Source organism: Euwallacea fornicatus, chromosome 1 (genome assembly GCF_040115645.1).
Source record: "Euwallacea fornicatus isolate EFF26 chromosome 1, ASM4011564v1, whole genome shotgun sequence".
NCBI classification, from domain to species: Eukaryota; Metazoa; Arthropoda; class Insecta; order Coleoptera; family Curculionidae; genus Euwallacea; species Euwallacea fornicatus.
In genome coordinates, this window is record NC_089541.1 from 5,205,487 (window position 1) to 5,231,852 (window position 26,366).

The following is a 26,366-nucleotide window of genomic DNA, read 5'->3' on the forward strand; positions in this document are numbered from 1 at the left end:
ACCCTGTAGATGTATTGTATTTTAACCGATCATTTTATGGTCTTTAACAAACAACCAAAAAAAATGATCTATTAGTTGACTCAAAAAAGTTTAACAAAAATGTGAAAGTGAAATTCCTTCGTTTGCTAGAAAGTAATAGAATTGTATTAGTTTTTTGTTTCTGTATTAAACTAAAGTTTTCTTTTTGTCTGTTAGCACAAATCAGTTTATGCCGAGTTTAAATCTAGGTGAAGTTTAGTCTTTAAAAACTTTATTTTTGTGGATTGTTGTTCAGTTGTGTTTTTTGATTCACTCTGTGAGAAATATATTTTATCGATCTTAATCAACTTTTTATCGTTACCTTATGGACAACATAAAATTATTTTTAAAAGACCTTGCAGAGTACGTAAAGATTATATCTTTTCCAAGAAGTGTATGATTTTTTGGATTACCTAGTAGTAATTTTACAATTACTTTAAATGGTGATGTAGCAAATTTATTAATTTGAATGTCACCTCTCAATTCAACTTTATAATTTTTGAATAAATGTATGATTTGCACCTTTAACCCTGTTTAAAACTTTAGTACGAGTGTTTATTGACTCGCATACATATCGTACTATAACACAATATATCACATAACTAATACTTACCAGTGTACTAAATGAATCGTCTTTTACTTATGAATTCTCATACGTCCTCTAACTAATATTTTGTTAGCTATTCTTAGCAAGTAATACCTATCAGTATCACTTAACCCACTTTTGTTTCAACAAATCTCTTAAAAGTTAATTATAAAAAATACTATTGGTTTTTCACCGAAACGTTCTAAAATGGCTTTTATCTTGAAACAATTATATAATACTTATTTTTATTTAATGAATGAAATTTCTGGTGAGTTTAAGTTCGTTGAGTGAGTTGTGGTAACGGTAATGTTTCAGATCCAAGAGCCAATGATTTGTTCGTGACCAAATATCCTATTTTCGTAATGATTATCCTCTATTTCTGGTATAACTTCGTTTTTAAATGGGGTCCGGATTACATGAAGAACCGCCAACCTTTCGAATTGAAAAAGGTTATGATATTATATAATGCGTTGCAGGTGGCTTCCAATTTGTATATTGTTTATTATGTAAGTAATGGTTTTTATTGTATATTCTCATACTAATAAAAAATATGCAGTTGGTGATATCCGCAAATGTGATAAGCTGGACCTGTGCAAATATCGATTATTCAGAGAGTTACTGGGGTCGAAAACACTTTTTTCTGACCTACTGCTACTTCCTGCTGAAAATTGTCGATCTGCTAGATACAGTAAAACGTCCCTGACTATCTTCGTTGGTAAATTAACAGTAAACTTCCAGGTATTCTTTATTTTACGCAAAAAGTCAACGCACGTCAGTTTCCTTCACACCTATCACCACTTCTTAATGGTAATAGCGTCATGGATTGGAGTTAAATTCGTAGGGGGAGGACATTCCTACTTCCTAGGACTGGCCAATTGCGCTGTTCATTCAATTTTGTACGCATATTACTGTTTGACTGCATATGACTCCAAGTATGGACAATTGGTGTGGCTTAAGAAGTTTATTACTCAAATGCAGCTGGTAATGATTGAAACCAGTGACTTCTTGTTTAATCATTATATGGATTTTAGGCACAGTTTATATTCTTATTCGGGATGTATTTCATGGTGCTTATCGTGAAGGACTGCAAGTATCCTAAGTATCCTGTGTTCTTGTTAATTCCCCAAAATGCCTTTATGATTGTTTTATTTGGAGACTTTTATATCAAGACCTACATTACAGGCCCCAGGAACAAAAGAAAGTTGAGTGCACAAGTCAAAAGTTAAGAGAAGGTGAAGCAAATGGCTTACCAAGAGTAGATAATAGTGCATTTTAATCCGTAAATTTATCATTAATCTGCATGTCTATAGACATTAAATATTGAAAAATAGCATACTTTTTATTGGTTCACTAAAATTTTGATAATCTAATCCTAAGGCAAGTTGCTACTCGTTCTAAAAACTTTCAAATTCGATTGACCAGGTGCTTACTAATGCTCTATTCTTGTTTGCTAATATTTCTAATGTATTCTTAACATTAATTTTATTTGTAAATATCGGTTACTACTCTATTTGGTATATACGTGTAAACCTTGAATAAAAGTTGGTCGAATTATTGATAACTATAATACTTTTATAGATATATTGTCTATTTTTCTATTTTTCATAACAAATTAGGTATTTTGAAGTAATAGGTAGAAAAGTTGATAGTGAAAATAACAAGTATAGGTCTCTAAATGTCATAAATTATATATGTATGTTATAAATGTTATATTATTTTTTCCAATTTTCAATGCATCCTATTTACACTACGTTTTTTTGTTTCAGTGTCGATTTAAATAAATAATTTACCCGTTGACACGGGATTTGGTAATAGAAATGTGATTGCTAAAATTCAATTCTGTTTGACGAACTTTATTCAATGGTTACAAAAACACTGGAGCAGCCTATAGATCAAGAGTACAAATAAATTTACTGGGAAGATAATTCCTGTGGAAATCAAGAAATTAGCCATTACCTATCAACCTTTATTATGTCGTTTCTGCGGAAATTCTCATTCTGATAGACTTTGGGATTTAAATTTTGCAACACTAAGTATTTTCTCTAATTTAATCGGTCGAAAACAAATCGTTGCCATTTCGTTCCGTTTGTTACCACCTTTAACTTTCTAAATAGCTATTCAAATCAGATTTCATTCTGAATCAACTGGAAGTACGGTTCACTTTCGAGCAATGATGATTGGAAGATTCAATTTCCTGTATAGTTAAAGTTTTTATTTTATTGAGAAGCTTTAGGCATAATATATATATAAAATACCGAGGGAAAGGCCGTTTTATAATTTTGTAAGATCCTTGAATTTTAACGTAAAAAAGAAGTTGTGAATTGGTATTTCTTTCCAGTTTATTTGCATTTTAAATAAATGTTGAATTGTGTTTTATCCGTACTATCTTGGAATATACTTATAATATTTTAATAGCTTACACGTACATTGTAGCCGCAAGTACAAATTGCAAACATGATAGCTTAAATTATCAGTCAATTAACATTCTGAATACATGTTAAATAATTGTGGTATCAACCATCAGTCATTATATTGATTTTTCTGTGTGCAAATTAACTGAAATGTGATTATTTATATTCTTTCTCAGAATAATTAGAAATCTCAAACGTTCTTTTGAATTTCTAGGACCAAAGAAAACTCTATTGTTTTCTTGACGTTAAACATTGTAAACATATTTCCAAGATGTGAAAATTGGTAATTGCCTAGCGAAATAACACTGATTGTGAATTGATCGAGTTCATTCATAGTATTAAAACATATGATCGAGCCCAATGTCGAGTTAACAATTTTATGAATGAGAGTGCCGAATTTCTCTTCATAAGTTTAGAGTATTTCAGTTTTAATTCAAGTTAAAGACAATTCATTTCAGCTGTATTTCATCTTTACGAAGTAAATGTGGAAAGGCGAAGAAAGGTATTTTTAAAAATTTTGGTTTTCGACGTGCCCCGTACTTCATTGATGCAAAGAGATATCGAAGAAGTAAAACTAATTCGAATTTTCTGATGTGGAATTAAGTAACGTGATTTAGGTGACTTTCAGAATTTTAAAATCAAAATCAACATTAAATAATCAAACCTGATCCATTTAAGTCAAATTACCCAATTAGATGTCTATAGCTAATTCTCCAATAAATTCTTTAGTACTTACTTTTTGGCTTGATAAATTGTCACTTATGGTGAAAGGCAATGCATAACGTCAACCTCCTGAAATGACACCAGAAATAAATTCATATAAGTTTCAGAACTAACAACCTCAAAGGTCCCTCAATTGGAAAAAATTTGAAAAAATGAAAAAAGAAAACGAAGAAAGAAGATTTTAAGTAGGCCTGAAACATTATCAAAAACGTAAGGTCGAAAGGTGATACCTTTAGACTATACATGGTAGACCGCAGTCAGTTGTTATAATAGCATGACACTATATGTGATACTTTTCGATGGGCTACCCTGTATCTCATTTACGTAATTTTAAGGTTACTTAAATGAAAAAGACTCATAGAAAACGTTCCTTTATAGTTTCAATATATACGGAAACAGTTTAACCACACTTGCATCAATTCTGATGTATTATCGCACAGGTTTATATACTCTTACTACCAGTCATCGTTTTTAAAATCGTAAATTCTGGCAAATGATCAGCTCCTCAATCAAACAATGCAACAGTGCAATAAATAATTTTCAATGTGCGCAAACACCTCGATTATTATAACATAAATGTCTTTGAGCAGAACCAAATACCTTCATTCTAGAACAATCCTTTCATTTTCCGTCGCATTGTGAGCAGATATAAAACAGAATTAAAATAGGGTCGATATAAACTACACCTTCTCAAGCATAATTCGAGAGAAAGAGATATTGATGAAACCATTTGAAGAATTGATGGCAATAAATGGAATGCAATTTGTTAATATGAACATTGAGGTTGCGAATTGACCGAGAATTCATCATTCCGATTCTGTAACAATTTTATGTTTACATAATGTGTTTTGTTGGTCAGAAATACTGTATAAATCATTCATGTTACTGTCGGGTTAAAGCCAAAAATATGTCGACAATAAAAATGGACCTCTGTTGAGATATGTGAAGTTTTTGATTTTATACCAACATCGTGTATCTTTTATTTATTGTAGATTTCATTTGAGAGATTCATTTCAATCAGAGTGAAACTTTAACTAACCCATAGACGTGTCAAGTAGATACGAATACCGATCACAATGCCTACTTTTTCTATCGGAACAATTAGGCTATCGCGGTCCCTGGCCATGTAAACCAATAGAGAAACGAGCACATCTCGATTTTTTATATAAATGATCAATAATTACACAGCTTGAAGAATTTGATGTAAAATATTGCTTCGAATAGAAGATTAAGTTAAGTTAAATAAGCTCAAAGGTTTTAATGAAGGTTGATGATAACTAGTGGGTCCAAGAGCTCAAATAGCAAAAAATAATGCAATAAATTCCACCTGTTACACAGTCGATTATCCGCTAATGCCCGGCACTCCCCTAGCTGAAGAAGCTTCTATCCGGCATTGCAATTAACATAGTGACCCACAAACTCCAGTGCGGGTACTCGAAGAAAGTACTACCCACCTTGATGTGTGTCAGTTTCGTTCTTCAACTTGAGATTATTTTGTTACCAGTGAATCCTTCACTTTTTTTCAATGATGAAGCAAAGTCGATGATATCGAGGTCATTGATTAGAATTTGGAAGAATAAGGTCGTGGTTTTTAATATTAATGTCATGAAAAGAAATATCTCAATGTCTGCACGTGTCACAAGATTTGTAAACGGATGCATAAAGTTTTATTAATTTTTAACAAAGCTTTCGCAAGTACTTGTTAAATTCTTTCAGTAATTTGCTTTTGGTTTCAATTTCATGTAAACATCCAATATTGCTGGAATTAACAAAAATTTTACTGAAGGCAAATATTTGTTGTATTTGAAGAGAATTTTGTGGAAAATGTCTTATAAAGTCAACACAACTTTTTATGATTATTTTTAAGGTCAAGATGAAGGTTAAGAGCTGGGTCCAAGTAACAATTATCTTAGTCGTTAATGGTAGTAAAAACTGTTATTTGCCATCCTGATCAATTTTGGACATGAGATAGTAAAAGTGATATGCCTCATAGTTCTTGGAACAGGGTCAGTAACGTTTTCTGGGTCAGCAGAAGATTCACGGAAGACTGAAAGTTTGATTTATGTCGAGACTCCTGTAAACAGACAATAACTTATAGCTAAAATTTTGGATGACGTTGGAAATATACGTGCTAATCCAGGTATCATTAGAATGGCGACATCTTTCATTTTGAGAAGAGCTGAAACTTGTTTGCAGGAATTGGCTGGACATTTTGGGCAATTAATGCACTAAAAATAGCATATTTTTTGGTAATTAGATTTTACTGGTTTGTTAATTGAAAGTTCATTAATTATTATCTAGATTTAAAAGCGTAGGTCACTAACAAAGCAAACAATGAAAAAACCTAAACCTCAAAATTTGAAAATCTTGTAACTCGGTTACCATCGAACTTAGGACACATGTGCACTAGACTTTTTTGGCTCGAAATTGTTTTGATAACACATCCTGAAGCTAAGGCACATACGTTCCGGTACACCCTGTATGTATGTGGGTCTAAACGATGCAAAAAAGATTTTAAAAATTTTGCACGTCGCCATTTTCTTTTCAATTACTCCTACCACCAGTCATTTTACAAACTGGAAAATGTAGTTTTAGAGAGAATAGAGAGGCAGCAACTGCATGCATTAAAAATGAAAGTGATAATTAAATTATTTATTATTACATTAATTCTATTGTTCCACTATCCTACTACTCTTTTAATTTGGTTATATGACTTACATGGCAGATTACATCTCCCATGCCAATATGTAGACGATTCTTCAATGATTATTTCGTCAATCATCGAAGCCATTCCCTTTGCACCTTTCGGACGACTAGAGAAACGGATCACTAGTGCTTGAAAACTAATTTAAATTTAAATACCCTAAAAATCGCTTTTGATCAATTTAACATGTCGACATACTTGACGAATGTGTTTCTATTTGTGAGAAGAAAAACTATGTTAATGATGGACAGTATAACTTTTTGAGTGCTAGACTCGATTAGAATATGTAAATCTGATTTAACAGTAATAGGTATTCAAACAGTTAAATCGATCATAAAACGTTGAATCTAAGGATGTTTTATCAGACCTTTATTTATCGACTCATTCAGAAGCTTGCTAGACTATAAACTGATTTGTTCAATAAAACGTTACATTACGTACTTATTGAATGATAAGTGTGTTAAGCAGGTTATTGTCACCGGAAAGTGAAATTTTTAACAGAGTCGGTAAGCCGAGATGAGCACTTGAATCAGAGTGATAAATGTTATGTAGTGCAGTGCTCTATATCAACATTCTAAACTTATTTATTTATTTAAAAATCAGAAACTCTGTGCCACAATTCAAACTTTAAAAATTCTAAAATTAAATAAAGGAATCCCGAATGTCTGTTTTTTTTTTATTTCCATGAATACTCTGATAATCTCTTGATAAAGCCTCATCAAATCAGAAATCTGATTACTGAAAACGCTATTAACATTAACGATAAACCTTCTAGAGCCTTTCATAAAATTTTCGTCAATTTAAAATATACTCAAATCACAGAGTGTACTCAAATTAATGCCCAGGTTAATTCTACCAGTTTTTTCTGCTCCTTCCACTAAATTACGTTCAACTCTCTAAATCACTACCAAAAAGCACCTCTCTCCAATCTGTTGTCTAAAACAGGTATCAACAATAGAAAATACTTTTGTAGGACGAATGTCCAACAGATATTGAGTCTGAGTTAAATTCAAACCAAAGTTACTACTGTAGCATACGTGACCTATTCTACGACCATAATCAATGACCAACCCAAAAGCCACTGCTAGAAAGAGAAAACGCGCCGTGGTGCACATCAAGTACCATTTTCATTAGACAAGAAAGTACCGCGTCAGTACTGCGGGTTCTGTAAAAGCGATTAGTTTGCTACCAATTAGTGTAGTCGCAGGTTGTACGACGGTATACAGGCTATGTCACATAGTGCTGTCATATATACCAGACTCGCTAGGGAGGCAATCTTTTTAAAATTTTGAACTTACGGTGGTTGGGACCTCAGTTTTTGATTTAGTGAGGAGCTTTTTGTGGATTTTTTTTTGACAAGATTTTTGGTGAGTTTTCAATTTTTTTCCCCTTAAGAAAGGAGGCTCTTGTGTGCCTTTGATAACTCCTTAAAAAAATATTTTATACCGAAAAAGTTTCCGAATTTTCTTTTCATTTAACTTTTATTTTTTCAAAGTAGTCGTTAACAAATTATAGTGAAGTCCTTGAAAAACTAGATACTATCTTCTTAGCAAAATTGCCAGGACTTTTATCTATTGGCACTTAACCATACAATAGCTGTATATTATTTAAAAAAATTTCCATTAATTTTCCTTAAATATTGGAGAATTAATATTCCAATTAATTTTGATCACTTTACTGGATCACAGTTTTTTAAGATGTGGATCAAAGTACGTTTTTTATATCGATAAAATACATATTTGAAATTAAAAGAAAAAAGTTTCAATCGAATGAACTCATAAAAAATATTTCTCTCAATTCAAAACACTTTCTATAATAGCTTTAAAATGTTCAAAATGACCTTACTTATCATCTTCTGTTAGATGAATCAGATCCTTTGAGAGATATCTTTGATGAATCAGATACCTTGAATAGGTACGTATTTTCTAAGACACATTTCTATTTTGGTTAAAAAAAAACTTTTAAAAGGTTTGGAAGTCTCATCTAGTAGAAAAATGTTAATACTTGTTCTAAACGTTCTAAATCATATCTTATTATGTCTCATTAAAGCTGTCTACAAACTAATTATTGTCGACACAACTGTTATCATAACAGTTAACTACTCCGCTATCAAAATTGGTACCTTGTTATTAATTAAATTTTAGTTTTATAATGTCTCGACCTTGTTAGATCCACTCTTTTCTCTAAAACTCACCTAAGTAATTTTGAACAATATCTTGATCTATTTGTATTTTTTGCAAAAATGTATATGTACTATGTAAGTTGAATCAAAAACTGTTTAAAAACTGATAATTCCAGTCCAAATGTTCACTCAAAAAACATTTTAGCACAAGACACTGGAACAGTTGAATAATAACCCTTAAAATTATGCGAAAACAATCAATGGAACTGGAAAACTACTTCTTGCTCAATTTTTATTTTCATTTTGCGTATAAAAAAATATTTCTCTTTGCGTTTTTTTGCGTATCTACCAAGTTCTAGATACAGTGTGTTCTTAAAACTCCAAGAATTTCAATTTTCTCGAACTCAAAATTAAAAAAAAAATTGCGCTCATTTTTTAGAAAAAAAAATACATCACTACGGCTACAATATTATATAAATGTGAAAAGTAATGGATTTAATTTATAGACATTCATAGTGCTAAATAAAGGAAAATTTGTAAATTAATTGCAATTCATGAAAAAAGTTGATGATTAAGTGGCCATCGAGTGTTGGTTTAATTTTTTAAGGTCAATTACATTTGCGAGTTTTTAAAATCACTTTCCAGTGCACGAATTCGATAAATTAGGATCTCTAAAAAAATATTATTAATCATTTTAATGTTTCAAATTGTTGATTAGAAGAGAATAGTTGGATAATTCTTGATAAGTCAACGGCACCTCATAATTGTTGAATTAGCGTTCCTATTCTTTGACCTAGCTCTACCTGAATACTTTAGGTAAAAGATGATTTGTTAGATACAGTTTCATCAGTGAATTATTTTGAACAGTTTTTTATTTCAAATTAAAATTTTTGCTAACATTTTGAGGATTGACTAAGTGCCTCTTGTGTACTTCCACGGTTACCGATCTGTAATCACTAATGACGGTTGACCTCAAGGCAAGCAACATTTAATAGGCCATAATTAATGGCCAGTTAAAAAGCTTAGAAAAAAGTTATTTTCTACAAAACAGATTGACATTTTTTCAATTTCTCGTTAATTTTTCTACGACATTGAAAAACAGCAACACACCCAATTAAAACAAATTGTCTTATTTAAATCATAATTAAAACCACAAAATTTCAAAAATTTAAAGTTCTCTTATTCATAAATAAAGATGTCAATTACATTATATAGCGTTATGTTGCTTTGCATAACATAATTTTCAGACCTACTATATCGGTTTCTTGCGAAAGAGAAACTATTGCTTACTATCTTTATATGCAGAAATTATGGACTTGTTACTTTAGATTCAACTAAATCATGATGAAATCATTTAATATAATGTTAATGGACTTTGTTTGAGTATGGATAGCCACCATGGACAAATTTTCATATTTGCTGACTTACCTGGAAACGTTAGTAAAAATATGCTTAATACTTATAATAAAAAATATCGTGCCTCATAATAAAGTCCTAATTGATGATAAAGAGGTTAAAATACCCAAAAATAGGCGAAGTATTCTGTGTCTCTCTATGATTATTAGCAAATTCAGGATTTTGAGCGAAAATTCAATAGAAATTGCTAAAACCATGGGGGATTTTCGTACTTTACAAAAGATTTCAATTTTTGACTTTTCACATTATATTTTGATATTTCGCTGGAGCTGTAAGAAATGAAATGTACTGTTATATTTAAATGAATTTGAAAGCTCGAGGAATAATCTTTGTACATATATACATTGACATATTTATTCATATACTAAGAACTGATATTGGTGAAAACATTAAAACCACAGAATATTGTACAGATATTTGAAAATTATTTTTGCACCCTAAGCCTCAATTATTGTCCAACCTTTGCGAAAAAACAGCAAATCTCTAGTAACTCGTTTATTGCAGATGTAAAAATTTCTTCAGTTTCTTCCTACGAGTTTCCTAAGAAACCGATCCTAAACTAACTTGAATTCATATAAATAGAAATTGTAAATTGTAAGAGCACATCAGATTAAACCTTAAATTTATTTTATGTTTTGTTATTCGTGCATAAAATCAAATATTCTAATCGTGAAAAATTGCATATTCATTGCTACGTTTAGAGGATGTGACGATATTTGAGGAGCCTTTTGTGATGTACTGACTACTTGAAGAAAATACTAATGAGTGGTTGGAAATATCAACCTTTTATTGTTAAATTATATTAAGTATTGTTCATATGTACAGGTCCTTTATTTGTTTTTTCATACTTCTTATTGTCTAATAATTAGTAATCAATCAGTCCCTGTTTTAAGGACAATGTACGAGAAAGTCACGTTTTTCTTTGAATTACCAGGACAGTGACCCAATAACTAGCTGACATGCAATTATTTATTTCAGCATTTGGCAAAAATGCCTTCAATAGGAAAAGATGCAATAAAAGCAATTTGTGCTGATACACAGACAATAACATTTGACCTGAATTCATATTGTGAATTGTACCGGATTTTTTTACATAATGGTGCTGTTTCATATCTCACTGATCTTCTCCAAACTATAATTACTTTCCTTGCTCTATTAATATGTTTACGTCTTTGAATAGATTGAGTAACCAATATTATTAACAAACTTGCCTCATATGTTCAATTTAAACGATAGAATAACTGAAAAACAATTTAAAGAAAAATTTTGGATAGGGCTAAACTTTTCAACCACAACATATACACCCTGTTAATGATTTATCGCTAACGAGTCAAATTCAAGCCATTAAGATTTACTAATATAAGTGTTATTATTTTTTTACTAATATAATGAGTTGAGAGAAAAAAACAAGCAATTTATCTGTATTTAATTAACACTTAAAACCGCATTTATTATAATTTTTTTTAACATTGAAACGTCATAAGAGAGAAATTATTTAAATTCATCTAAGGAGAGCGTCAACTAAAACCCCGAGCTTTTGAATAAAATTTTAGTCTTATTATATGAAGTCACATAGTGATGGTTTAATGTAAGTTTTTTGAGCACTTAATATCCTGAAAAGCTGAGAATTTATTAAAGTATGTATAAGTATGTATAATAACACATAAGTTTAATGTTATACATGTGGATTATATGAATAATTTTGTAAATACTAAATTAGCGTTAAACTATTTCATTGGAAGATGTGCACCAAATACAAAACATATTTAGTTTAGTTAGCTTTTTTGAGATTATTACGGTACGAGTGTAAGAATATCGCCTTTTCGAGATATGACTAAAGCTTACATTTTTTCTTATGTCACGCCTTGTGTATGATCATTTCTGCAAATGAGCTATCTTACTCTTAAAATGAAGTTAATCGGAATGTAGAACATAGAGACATACCTAATTAATCTGAGGGTTAAGTACAGTTGTGTCTCACTTGTAAAACAATTAGGGTCAGTTTATGAGAACACGAAGAGGATTTAACAACCAGTCGCAAATGTTAGTCTTAAGGTTAACTTCCTTATAAAAATTGCATTTGCGTTCAGATATTATAAGAGTGTATTAAAAAAATTGGTGACCAGTTTTTAGTGTTGTATAGTTGATTTTCTGTTAACTTTAACTTCAAGATCATTTTTAATATTAGATAGTAGTCATCTGACTATTATATTATATATCTAAAGCTTTATTTAGACAGAGAGAAATTAGTTCAAGTTAACAGCACGTTAATAATTTGATTCTAAATCAGATTTTCTAGGGTGAACTTGGGATGACGCATAAATGACACCTAACTTGCAAAATTTTTCCTTAAAGATCTTCACAAAGACAGATAATCTGAATTTTCGATATAACTATACACCTATAGCCAATAGATATAGTTACGTGGAGTTTGAGCTTTTGGGTGGTTTTTTGACTTAGGGTAAAGTTTAAAGCACAATAAAATATCAATTGTTCATTCGATTCTCAAAATTGAAAGAAATTTTAAACTAGTTTTAAAAAATAGTTCCGATTTGAAAGGATATATCTTTAGTTATTCAGTTTTATCACATATTTTTCGATAAAAAAATTTGTTCCAGTGTCAATACAGTACGTTTACGGCCTACCGCTAGATTTTTTATGAGCACCCCTCATAAGTTTCGTACGATGGGTTTCATCACCATCCTCTAGATTTTTTGATAATATTTCACCGTTTTTTACCAAAATATTTAAAAATTTTTAACTCAAAATATAACGTTAGCGGATTCTCTTCCTGAAAACTGCTTCCAGGGGAATGAACCTCAAAATCCCCCACCAGCAATTTTGCGTTTACAAGGACAGTTGCCATATTACATATGAATGTCACTTTGAGTTTTCGTTTCTTTTCCTCGAAAATTCTCAATTTAGCCCTCTTTAACTTTAATTTTAGTTTAATTACCGCATTACTTATTTTAGAATAAAAATGGCAGCCTTCTTAAGCCTGGTAATAGAAAATTATAATGAATTGCTAGAATCCAAAAAGGGTAAGTTTTAATTTGTTCTGTTATTTCTTATTAAAATCAAAGATTCTGAATTTTTCTGAACTGCAATTTCTGGAGAACTTCCTTATCTGTTAAAAAAGTAGACAATTCTTTCTATAACTGTAGAGTTCCTGGAAGAATTTCGTAGTATCTGCTTTAAGGAACTTAATTGCTGTGATTTTTTAGATCCTATGGTGGATTCCTGGCTGTTCATGCACTCGCCAATTCCCGTGGTCGTAATAGTAATCCTCTACCTCGTGTTCGTACTAAACTTAGGTCCCAATTACATGAAAAATAGGAAAGCGTTCGAGCTCAAATATGCTATGATAGCTTACAATCTTTACCAAGTATTGTTCAGCATATGGCTGTGTTCACATGTGCTCAATGTAAAGAATGCAATTCCACATTTCTTGAAGCACACTTGTAGGAATCCATCTCCCAACAAGGAATTCCAAGCTTTGGTACGTTTTCTGATTTTTTTGCTTTCTTCAAAAATTCAAATTTAAAGCATTTTCTTTTTAATATTAATTTCTTCTAGCTTGCCAAAGGAGCTTGGTGGTATTTCTTCTCCAAAATCACAGAACTCCTGGACACAGTTTTCTTCGTACTGCGCAAGAAACAAACTCAAGTCTCATTTCTACACGTCTACCATCACTCTGTTACCATGCTGGGTTCCTGGGCTTACCTCAAATATATTCCAGGTACTTTAATCTTTATTTCTTATTTAGTAATTTCCCATTTGTTTATTGCAGGTGAACAGGGAGTTGTAATTGGTTTCCTCAACTCCATAGTACACGTAGTTATGTACTTTTACTACTTCTTATCCGCCCTGGGGCCTAAATACCAAAAATATTTGTGGTGGAAAAAATATATGACTTGGATGCAATTGGCAAGTGTTTAGTCTATCAATCGATGAGAGACATAATAGTGTTAAGGGAAAAATTATTTGTGTCCTGGCAACTTTAACTATAAGTTAATTTCCTTAGAAACGTTCAAATAAGGGATGAGTATTGGTTAGGTCAGATTGTTAGTTTTTGACTAACTTGTTAAAGTTAACAGGACATTAATAATTTGGCCCTAATGCTATTTAAATGAACCATAAAGATTTTTTAATTTTTGGTCTTTCCAAAAAGTTTTAAGATGTTTTCTAAAAAAAGGATTAAAAACCAGGAACCTTTAAATACCTCTCAATTATTTGATCATATCATTGGTAAAAGTTGATCTGTCCCGAGTACTAATAAATCCTGTAAATACTACAAAAAACAGCCACTCTCGAAAAGAATTGAGACACGTTCGACACTGTCTTTCTGAATTATTTTAATGAACATATTTCTCTTAATAGTAATCGTTTAAAGAGAAAAAATAAATTATTTATTAACCCCTGCAGTTTCGGCATGCAATAAACCAGTTGCATTTGTTTTGCATCCTCTTTAGATGTAACATACGCAGTAGACGATTGTAACAAACTTAAATTTTCGTTCAACTCATTAAATAAAGCGCGACTGGCGCGGTGATTCAATACAACACTAATTGATTATTTTATAAAAGGAATTTCGAATTACGTGAAGAATTAATAATAACCTGACAAATTTAAAACCGCTCCTTAAAAATAAGAAAAATCTAATAAGTAAGAAAAATCAGAATGAGGGTGAAATACCAACTTCCATAATAAAAGGCTGTATGAATAATAATAAATGAAGATAATTATATTTTAAACACTTTCAGACCCAATTCGGAATTATGCTACTCTATCTGGCATTCGTAGTAGTAATGGACTGCAAATTACCACGAGCCTTAACATACTTCTTCGTCACCAACGTGGTCATCTTTATTTATCTCTTCAGTGACTACTACAGAAAAGCCTACGCTAAACCAAAGAAGGCTGCAGCTCAAATTGCTCAAACCACGATCAAAGTAAGTTAAAATAAAATGGCAGTTTCCCTCTCTTAAATTTGATGTTTAGAGACAGCATTTACTTTTGTAATTCTTCACCTTTAACTTATGAAAGCATCAGCCGCGAATGTTCACTCATTTTTAGGAACAAGAAGTACGAGTTTGCCACCACAAAAATGGTATCGTAGTGAACGGAACCTTCATTGAAAATAGTAAACTTCCTGAAGAAAATGGCACCGTGAAAGCCAGATCTAAATTGAGCGACACAGTACCATCCTGCAAAGCCGGATACTCATTTCCTAAAGATATGAACGACAAGAAAAAAGGATAAGTCTCCTATAAGGCTTTATATGTACAGTTGGTAATTTATAAATTTTCGTTGGTGTATTTATATGCGCGTGATTGCTTCTGTTTACTTGCATAGTTCACTATAATCCTCATGTTGATCTGTTATTTAGAAATACGTGATTACATGCCGAGTTTACTTTAATCCACATAAGTTAAGTGCTTTTCTGCCATGCAGAGACCTCAGCCGGGGTATTGCGCGCTCTTTTGAAATTTCGTTCAATCAGGTGTTGAAAATAGGTATTGAAGTCTCTTCGGTAGACGCGAACAGACAATGAGGTATAGGATGTAAGTTCTATATTGAGTAGAAATTAAATAAAGTTTCTTAATTTGTTTGGTTTTATTTTCTGCTGTTGGTCAATTTAATGAATTCAACGAATTTATTGGGGTTAACTCCTTGATGTCATTAGGCAACAAGAGGGGTTGTCCCACCTACTGCATGTACGAAAGCTGGTCAATTCCGGTAACATGCCTCGAGGTCTCTCGTGACAGGAGGCAATAGTGGCTATATAGTCAATACGATATCTACCTGGCATTGGCGCTGGCTATGTCGCTCTCAGCCTGCGCATGCGTAAGATCGCCCCGCTTTTGAAGATTTACAACAAATAGACAGCCTCAAATATTGAATATCACACTCCAAAAATAACTAATACAGATGAGGAATCGCGAGAAAGAAGGAAATGATTTTATGTAGCAAAAAAAATTACTTTAAGAATGTCAACACATGAGTTTTTTCGTGTTAATATGCAAAGCGCTGAAAAGGACACACCTCATGTTTGGAATTGCTTCAGCTACAAGAGTCATCTTTTAGATCCAGATTTATATTATCTCTCATTGACTTTTCATCATTTCTCCAGATAATATATGTCCGAAGATTATATATTATTCGCCTACCTTTGTATTGATCAAACAAGACATTCCTCGCGTTTAACATGGATGACGATGCAAAGGATTGTGTTCGAAACATTGTTAAAGAAATTATGCGTGAGCTTGCCCCCAAAAAGATCAGAGTTAATAAGAATTTTGTCACATATTTGGTAAGTGAAATTTAGGTCAATAGTTTTTGTTTAATGTCACATCAATTGGATAGAAGATTTATTTCTTGCAAGAAACTTAAACATTTTTAATAAAGGAAAAAATTTATATCATTAATTTATTTCATGTGTTCACTTTAACTCACATTTAAAATAAGAATTTAATTTTTTCCTTAAATTTACCCAATTACCTGGTTAATTTCGTCGCTTCCAAAATAACCGCAATAAAAATTTGTTTAGTAATTTCTGTACTACTTCATATTTATTATATCTACCTCTGCCTAAAGATGAATAATTCTAAACTCATCTTAGACCAAACTATTATTGATGAACCCAAATTGGGGCATTGGAGACGATTTCTTCAGACAAAGAGAAAACGTGCAACACTTCGTGAAATACATAATAGAAGACTTATTGCAACAGCAGAATTACCCGAAAATAGTTACCTTGAAGGTTCAATTTTACTTTTCCTGCAACTTGGAGCGAATGGATCATGTTATCGAATTAAACAAGAGAGACTTGAAAAACAAGTTGTCGAGCCTCAAGGAGAATATTTTTATGGCCACTAAAATAGGAGAAAGAGAGGAGATTGACTTACTTTTTAAGAAGATTGTTTATTATACCACTTTGATTACTGGTTTAGGGAACCCATCGAAACCAAAAGTGTATGAAGAAGCTCTAATAGCCTTGAAAAGCATTTTAGACGAAGAGGAACTGAAGGATTTCGTCGCTATGTCCAAATTCGAGAAACAAACTAACCTGACACAGGTCACCAAAGTGGTGGCAGGAATTAGGTTATTTAACAAAGACTGTGAGAAAGGAGGAGAAGGAATTCCTGACCGTAATAATTCTTTAATAGACATAATTGAGATTTTTGATCACATACACTTTCAGTGCCCACTTTATTAGAGAAGGCAGTGGTGGTCATAAAAGCAGGCACAGAAGAAACTTTATTAATGGTAATGGAGAGAGTTAACGCCTTGACCACCATGGTGGATAAATGCTACATCGTGAAGCACACCTGTAAGGGCTTCCAATTGCAGTGTATTACTGGCGAAGACATGACTATTAAAAATAGCAATGATGTTGAGTATATAAAAGATTTGCTGGTGTTCTTTCGACAATATGAGTTACTCATCAGGTATTTTGAGCTGCTTTATTAGTGGAATGAAAATTTGAGTAGAATATTGTAGGAGAATATTGGATGAAATTGATCACATGCCGTTAAAATCTGAAGAAATTTGGAACAGCATGGAAAAACTGTTGAAGATAATACACGAAACTGTTTATATGAAAATTGCCATTCCGATAGGAGTTGTTTTCGTATGTTTCATCTAGTAGTAATTCAATGAAACTACATGAAATTGATTTTAGCCATTATTTGAGCAACTCTGGGAAATTTGGGAACAATTCCAAAATCAAAGCATTTTCCTCTCGCGATTGAGCATGATTATGAGTAATCTGGAAGTATATGCTCGATATATGCGTTACGACCATTTGCCTATTGAACAAATTATCAGAGAAAATTCTTCAATGACTGATGCTGAAAGACTGGCTGAAACCGCCCATATTAAACTAATTTCAAGTAATCCGGATGTTAAAGTTGTGAAGTGTGAAGTTGTCAAAAATTTCCAAAATATCAAACTTGAGGTAACTTGGGTTTGTACATTAATAAATTTACGAACGGAAAATAAAACGTTGTAGTACTTGGGTTTTTGCTGTTGGAAATTGATTGAGTCTGATGGGGCCTTAATACCTGGAAACCCCAATATGGGGATTGCGGTCTACAACTTGAAGCATTACGTGTTTTCTTGTGAAGAGGGTTTTCAAGCGTTCGAGAAGAATCCCCAAATGTACTGAAGTTTTATTAGATTTATATCTGTTTTATATTGACTTTGTAGGTTTGTTAATTGTGTCTTAGATCTAGCTCGAAGAAAGCCGCAATTCATACACTTCTTCCAGATGAAAAATGACCTGGAAAGTGTCTACAAAATTGAAAAGTAAGTAACCGGTTTTTATTGCTACACTTAATTGTAATTTTTCCTATATTAGACTAGTCCAGGGTAAAATAGAAATCCGAATTTGCGAAGATAAATCCATGCAAACTGTGGTACACACGACTGAATCTCATGTAGACGTACAGTACCGTTGGAACATTTGGGATATCAAGAGAGAAGCCCTAACCAACGTCTCTAGCCTCTAAAATGGTTTTAAATACAATTTAAAATAAAAATATCGTTTTTAGGCTAATCTTCTTTCGACTCGAACCATCTCCTCTCAAACTGATAAGACTGGCAGCAATAGTTCCCTTGCAACACAGACATATAATTTGAAGACCCGCGAAACTCAAACTTTTCCTACGAACTATGCTAACGTTCCAAAATCTTCCAGGTTAATGAATGCATTGAGAGGAAAAAACGATGACTGATTGATGATTTTACCAGATGAGTTGAGGAGTGATACGTGATCGAAATAAAAATGATTTGTGTTGAATGGACAATAATTTTAAATAAATACATAGTACTAGTTACATATAAGAAGGCACTATAAGTGCGTCCAATTGAAAATTATGAGCTACCTGTAGTTATAACCAAGTAAAGTGCGTAAATATTTACTATTCATGTGTTTTAATATACAGTGAAATCCCTCTTAAGCGGACACTGACGGTGCCAGAAATTTTGTCCGCTCAAGAGAAGTGTCCGTTCAAAAGGAAAAAAGTTCAGGCATAACGGATTTTTTTTATCATATAAAATGATCAAGAAAATATGCACATATGTATTGAAATGAAGGATTTTTTACTTAAAGAAAAAACAAACATATATACACATTAAAAAAAAATTAAGATAAAAATTCATCTAACGTAGTTTGACGGATTTTTCTTTTCAAAAAGGCTTCTTGATAGTGTATTTCTAAATTTGACAACATTTTTAAGGCTTTGGTGTCTCCTTGGTGTAAAGAAAAGACTCTCAGTGCCTTTACCGATTTAATTGCTTCATTGTAGGTGTTAATACTGCATTCTATTTCTGCTGCACTTTCTTGGTCATCATCGGACTCATCTGACTCACTTTTTTCAACATCCATGTTTTTTAAAATTGAATCTGAAACAAATTCCTCTTGCATTTCTTCCACAAATAAATTTTGATCCATGATAAAAAATTCTTCAAAGCTCTCTTGCGTTATTCCTAAAGGCACTTTTTTCTTATAAATCTCCGCTAGCAGGGATAGAGGGAGTTCTTCTTCCGGATCGTACTGTTCTTCTAACTTTGGGTTTTCAATGTGAAATGCGTTTTTAAAACAATTTTTTATAGTAACGCTAGTCACTTCACTCCATGCTTTATTTGCATAGAATATTACATCCAATAAAGTTATTATTTTTACTAAATCCTGTGCAGAATTTGCATCATCGATGTTTACCAGTAAGTGTTTCAATAATAAAGTCCTGTAATTAAATTTGAAATTCTTGATAATTCCTTGGTCCAGCGGTTGGCACACGCTTGTGCAATTTGGGGGAAGAAAACATAGTTTTATATTTTTGAGATTGATTTCTTTGAGATGCGAACAAGCGTTGTCCAAAAATAATAGAATTTGTCGTTTTTGAGCACCCATTTGTCGGTCAAAGTCTCTTAGCCATTCAGTCATTATGTCAACGGTCATCCAAGCCTTTTTGTTAAATTTCCACATCACTGGAAGTTTGTTTAAGTCAATATTTTTAAATGCTCTCGGCCTAGCAGCTTTTCCAATTATCAAGAGTGGTTCTTTTTCATCATTCATATTGGCACAATGTAAAATAGTAATTCTATCTTTGGACAATTTTCCACCAAAACATCTTTCTTTTTTTAGAGCTAAGGTTTTATTTGACAAAGCTCTAAAGAAAAGCCCTGTTTCGTCGACATTGTAGATGTTTCTTGGTGGGTACTTCTCTATTAAAGAGGATAATTTTTCTAAAAAAGTTTTCACATCCTCAGGATTCACTGAAGCAAACTCCCCTGAGATTGTTTTAAAAGCTATATTGTGACGAGTTCTAAATCTATTAAGCCAATCGGTAGAAGCACTAAAATTTTTGTTTCCTAGCGTTTCTGAAATTTCCTTTGCTTTTGCTTGTACCAATGGACTTTAGTAGAAATAATAACGATTAAGGAAATTAACGAATTGAAAGAATTTGGAATTTGTACATACCTGTTAATGGGATTCCTTTATTCCGAGACTCTACAAACCACTTGTAACATAACTGATCAATTTTTAGACCCTTCGACTTTAAAAAACTTCTTTTTTCGTCGACGTTAGTATTGGAATACCATTTCTTCATAAGATTTTCTCTATTTTTTATAATTTCTGCTACTTGTGTTTTGCCTATTTTAAAACGTACTGCTAATTGCCGAACACTTAACTTTTCATGTTCACGTACTTCAAGAACTTTAATTTTTTGTTGTAGTGATAAAAATTGCTTTTGTACTTTTGGCCCCATATTTAGAAATATGAAACGATGAACAACTCTTGAAATGAACTACATATTAGACTGCTCTATTAGACGCCTTATTGTACATTTTGTATTAAATCAAGGGTTGCTAAATTCTCATTAACATTTCAAATCATAAATCAGTGCCTTTTGAATAGATGCCGACACTGATGCCGACAATACATCAAAGGTACCGCCAAAGGGCCGAACCGTTATATAAATGAAATTTACCGACATTTTTTTAAGAAATTTACCTATCTTTATTTGCCGGTTTAATTTTTATTCGTCCGGTCAAGAGAGATTTTTTTTCTCGAAGTTCTAAAAACGACTGTCCGTGTCCGGACAAGAGAGTGTCCGCTCAAGAAGGAATCGCAGCAATGTTTTTCTAATGGAAAGTATTTGGGACCAGGACAAAGTGTCCGTTCAAGAGGGGTGTCCGCTTAAGAGAGGTGTCCGTTATGAGAGATTTCACTGTATTTGTAAAAGACGTATGGTGGCGGTGAGGTGTTTATTCCTTCAGTGACTTCCAAAATTCTAAAACTTTTACTCTGGTCAGAGGAATATTTCTGAGAACCTATTAAAGCACTAATTTGCTAGCCACTTATTACAGAACGTATCATTTACATATATATTGTAATTCGCATGTGATTTTTTCGGTAAATTACGAAGTAAAAATTACAGAATTTGACTTTCACGATGATTATCAGTAGTCAATTTTTCTTGTTCTGTCGTAGTTTACGAGACCACCAGTACCTGTTATGTTATTTTTTAAGTAAAATTTTGCAAACAAACGGACACACGCCCAATACAAATTTTCTATCAATACGTAACTTTACTTCCATTTAATCAGCTAAAGTAGATATAGCATTGTATTTTACAGTTTAGCTTTTCAACACTTTGTGCCAACGCGAAGATGCATAACACATACCTGACAACAAAATGACGTCATATAGGTATTAATATCTGGTGGTTTTTCATACAAAAAATAGGGTTAATTTTAGTAGAATGCCAGTTGATATTGTTTCCTACATCCAGTTCTTCTACGTCTGTATCTTATATTTTTCATCTTATTTATTAACGGACCTGAAATATGTAGTCAATTAAGCTTTGGCACTATGGTTAAAGAGCTGCCAATCAAACATGCCAATATAAATATTAGGATAGCAATGTTAGGTTTTACAATGCCAATGGTTAAAAATAAAATTCCTCAATTCTTTAAATAATAAGTCTTTATTTCACATATGTAGATTTACTACATTACGAATATACATACATTAACTGAAAACGTAGAGTACCTTTAAATCTGATTTGAAAGTAGCATAGTGAAAGATGGAAACGACAATTGTGTATAATAGACCGTAATTTGCATTCCAGACATGAAGTTTCCATTCGTGAAACATCCGTAAAATAGTTTCCTCTATTGAAAAAAAAACAACGAATGTTGTATCAGCAATGTAGAAGCAGAATAGGTCTTTCCGTATGCAGAAGTCTTGAAGTGGCATTTGCACATGTAAAACTCTAAAAGTAATCAGGAAGAGATTTTTTTCACATTTAATGCTTTTGTGTTATGCTAATTATCTTCAAGTTATTCTCGTTAAACTCCTTCAAACAATCATCGTCTGGAATACTAAAGGCGGCTGATAACATTTACAGCTGTTCTAAAGATTTCAATTAATTAGGAACCACTCCTATAGAACCCCTAATCGGGTAAGTGAGTTCACACAAACTACATCGAATCTTAAATCTACACACATAATATAGTGGACTCTAGCGGCTACTGTTGCCTAGTCGAAAACATTAATACAAACATAATAAAAGGAACACTCTTACTGGAAAAGATAATTGAATAGACGGTCAACTTTCGGGTCACAAAAATATTAAGTAACCGTGATCAACTCTTTTTTTCTTTCAAGTTTCAAGTTAAAAAAAGCAATATTACTTTTTTTTACTTGAAATGGCACCTTAAATCTACTAAAAGAAACCCTAACCGGATTGACATTCGTAAAGGGTAGTGACACGGGATGAAACAAGGATATCGTTTAACTTATGAAATGATTTTTCAAATACTTCATCATACCGAACGTTCTGAAGCGTTTCGTTCCAATTACCTTCATCAGGGCGTCGTCGCAGATGGCGTACTGTTTATTCTTGGGGTCGTATAAGTTCTTTTCTTTGATTATTGACCACACTTTCTTGACTACTTCATGACGGGCCATGGTGTCGGCACCAACCAACGAAGCTAATTCAGGAGAAAGTTGCATCTGTTTGGTGTAACCACCACCGCCACCTCGTTTGCCACCCTGAAAGAGATAATTAGTTACCTGAAATTAATCGTCTTGTTACTTTTGCCTTACTCCTTTCTTTCCGCCCTTCTTCTTGCCCCAATCTTCATCGGAGTCTGATTCAGAGCCCTTCTTCTTCTTGGGGGGCAACTTACGGGTCTTGGCTGGCTTTGCTTTTTTCGGGGAGTATTCTTCTTCAGATTCTCCCTCGCTTCCCTCGCTAGCAGAATCATCGGATGATTTTTTAGCTTTCTTGGCTGCGGGTTTCTTGCCAGTCGAAGCGCGTTTGTTTTTCTTCTCAGAGTCGGAATCCTCCTAGAGACAAAATGATGTTTGGGGCAAAAATTTACCTTCCTCCATTTTTTGCGTACTTTTTTTACTAATTGTACTGAAATACACATTGAATAATTATTACACTTACATCTTCTTCCTCCTCTTCCTCTTCCTCCTCTTCGTTTTCCTCTACCTCTTCTTCAGAGTCGTCCTTCTTCTTCTTCTTTTCGGGTTTGTCCTTCTTCGAGCTCACAAACTCCATTACGAGGTCGTCGATCTCCTTCTTCCGCCCAGCTAATTTTACGTCCAATTTCTCCTCCAATTCTTGACGAACTTTTTTAGCAGATGTAGAAGCCAAGTCAGCGTCCTTCAAGATAGCTGTAATAGTTTTATCGTTGATGTTTTTACTAGATAAATTGCATTGGGAAGGTTGCTGCACAAATTATGCGCTTTGAGTTTAAAATTAATTATATATACACATAACCAAAACAAAATGAAATCACTTAATAATTTTAAGAATACAGTATTATACTTCAAAAGAATCGTTTTAGAATTAAAACAGTTGATCCGAAAACTTTTTATTATAGAAAAAAAATGATCAAAACAAAATCTAAAATTAAAATATTAATAAAAAAATATAATTCCTCTGAAAATTAAATGTAAGATAAATGAAAATTTAAAGAAAATAATAGGTCTATTTTTTAATTTAATAATCAGTAGTCATAATACAAGAACAAATTCAACGAGGCATGCTTTATTAAATTATCAATGGCTTCTTTAGGAATATTTCACCATACTTCTAAAATTATTTGTATAAATTATTCGGCGTGGCCAAAGTTATTTTGACGTGCTCTAATCTTTTTTTTAATCTTATCCCACAAGTATCCAATTTCATTAAAATCCTGTAAACAAGAAAGCCAATCTAAAATCGTTAGATCTTCCACTTCTAAAAAATGTCTACGAGCTTTGCTGGTATATGCGAGGTGCATTATCGCACAAGAATAAAAGAAAATCACTATGAGTACCCCTTTAGAGCCTTGCAAAAGTTGTATTTAAAGATTGGGGTGGGATTTCTTCTTACTATTTCAGCTAAAAAACGGTCCTGGCCTTTTGTGATGCCTTTTCTATGAGTTCACCTAGATCTATTTTTTAAGGTTTCTTACACCAGAAATCTTTATCAAGTTTTTGAAATAACCCCCTGTGTAACCCGCGGTATTCATCCAACTTCTTTTTAGGGCATTTCCTGTTCCTAAAGAACAATAATTCTTTTCTTCTAAACGTCCGATAACCCTCCATAAGGCTGTTTAAATAAAAGTTGCAAAAAGGAAAAACTTCACTAAGACTGTATCGTAACACTAAAACTGACAGTAGAGAAACAAATCTGATCACGTTTTTATGAATTCAAATATGTTTAATATTAAATACATTCGCTTTTTTTTCACTTATTATGTTTTTCTAAGATAGAAAAATTTCTCGTTAATACTGGGTTATTCTATATAAATTTGGTTATGTACACATACATTTGTTGCCAAAAATTAAAAATTTATAAAGCATATAATAAACAGAATAATAAAAACAACAATAAGTAAGAAAGAATAAAGACCATAGTATGTTTGGGGGGAAACAACCAAATGCCAGCTTGAATGTATTTAAACAAGGCGCCAAGCGCCCACAGCTTCGCAGAGCAAGGAGGGCGCAATCGGACTTGTTTTGTCTCCGTTGCTATGGATACCCAATGAGACCCTAGGAAATAAGCTTATTTCCTTATCCATGGATATCTAACAGGCAATGAAAGTATAATATGGAAATTTAGGATCTTTCCACATGATTTCTAAGTTGGTAACAACGCAATATCCCGATAAAAGTAAATAAGAATTATTTTGTAAATGGTGGCAGTGTTTAGTTATGCCATTTTGTGTACCTTGTGGAGTTGTGACTGTATTAGCATTATCTTGAGAAGGTTCAGATTACGAAATGAATTAAAAACGTAAATGATAATTATCGGATAAGAAGCAAACAAGCCCGGTTGCTGCATCGACCACTGCGCGCCAACCTCAGTAACAAATAAACGACTCTATGCTTTATGGCGAGCAGACAAGGAAACGATTTTCGTTGCAAACAAAGCGATGCAAATTTGACCTAAAAAATTTTCTCAAACTCACTTTACTCACAAAAAATTTATGGTCACGTGAAGATACTACAAATCTGTTACGGCAAATGTAATAATTTAATCAAGGAAAGCCTGAAATGCGAAAAAATATTGAACTGCCCGCGCCATCACTGGTGCAACTCACAAACACAAGTCTGACTGGAAGCTTGCAGGAGGCACCGCAATATCGAAAAAAATCGTAAAATAAAGGGAAATTTGGGGAGATACGGTCCTACGAAAATCCGAAATTATTTTCTACATCGATTTTGTCTCAGCGAAAGTTCCTTACGAGACGTAAATTCAGAGATATTTTCGATTGAAACTACGCACAAATTAGCCACCATTACCATAGCGTTGCTTGGCCATTGTATGATGCCGACCGATCTCCAGACATTATCGTACAAGAGTAAAGTGCCCGATTTTAACTGTTAACACGAAAAAATCCCCTAATCAAAATTACGTGGAAAAAAATTACAACTTTAGTTTTCCTAATTTCGCTATGCTAGACATTAAAATTGAATGAAAAACTACACTTACCGGCAATTTCTTTACGAAGACTTTGTTTGGAAATATCAGCCATGATGAACGGAGAGAGATAGTTCCACTAATGAACAGAGACGGAAGAGAACTGTGGGCCGAAAGATGCCGAATGACACACGGAGCGGACTTCGTGGGTCTTTGCAGCTTGCCATATGTTCTATAATCTCCATTTCAATGTCGCATTATCCAAATTATGAAAAGTTTAGTAAAGCGTCACAGCTTTTAAAACATTCGTAAATTAGTGGAATAATAAAGTAAAAACAAAATTTTAATGTTTCCATCACCAAAATTGCTATAAACATGCTTAAAACTTATATACAACGTTGAAGTTTGATTTAAAAGGAGATATTCTCTGAATTCAGGCAATGCTGCCTAT

General features: G+C 32.6%; 3 protein-coding genes across 3 annotated transcripts; 1 reads left to right on the plus strand and 2 right to left on the minus strand.

The window, feature by feature from the left end:
• Positions 1-15,658: 15,658 nt before the first annotated feature.
• Positions 15,659-18,919, plus strand: LOC136349341 (cilia- and flagella-associated protein 206). The gene is made up of 10 exons (XM_066300873.1): positions 15,659-15,697; positions 15,749-16,293; positions 16,603-17,131; positions 17,185-17,431; positions 17,484-17,613; positions 17,665-17,940; positions 17,995-18,143; positions 18,192-18,290; positions 18,343-18,478; positions 18,536-18,919. The coding sequence occupies exons 2-10, from the start codon at positions 16,189-16,191 to the stop codon at positions 18,716-18,718; spliced, it is 1,854 nt and encodes a 617-aa protein (XP_066156970.1). The 5' UTR covers positions 15,659-15,697; positions 15,749-16,188; the 3' UTR covers positions 18,719-18,919.
• Positions 18,920-19,128: 209 nt separating this feature from the next.
• On the minus strand, positions 19,129-20,983 carry LOC136350782 (tigger transposable element-derived protein 4-like). Its single transcript, XM_066302855.1, has 3 exons — positions 20,894-20,983; positions 20,467-20,794; positions 19,129-20,366 (listed from the first exon to the last, which is right to left on the minus strand). Exons 1-3 carry the CDS (start codon positions 20,981-20,983, stop codon positions 19,129-19,131), a joined length of 1,656 nt encoding a protein of 551 aa, XP_066158952.1.
• A 974-nt stretch (positions 20,984-21,957) lies between these two features.
• On the minus strand, positions 21,958-26,143 carry Non2 (upstream activation factor subunit spp27 homolog Non2). The gene is made up of 4 exons (XM_066285808.1): positions 25,988-26,143; positions 23,450-23,679; positions 23,101-23,343; positions 21,958-23,046 (listed from the first exon to the last, which is right to left on the minus strand). Exons 1-4 carry the CDS (start codon positions 26,028-26,030, stop codon positions 22,786-22,788), a joined length of 777 nt encoding a protein of 258 aa, XP_066141905.1. The 5' UTR covers positions 26,031-26,143; the 3' UTR covers positions 21,958-22,785.
• Between the last annotated feature and the right edge of the window lie 223 nt (positions 26,144-26,366).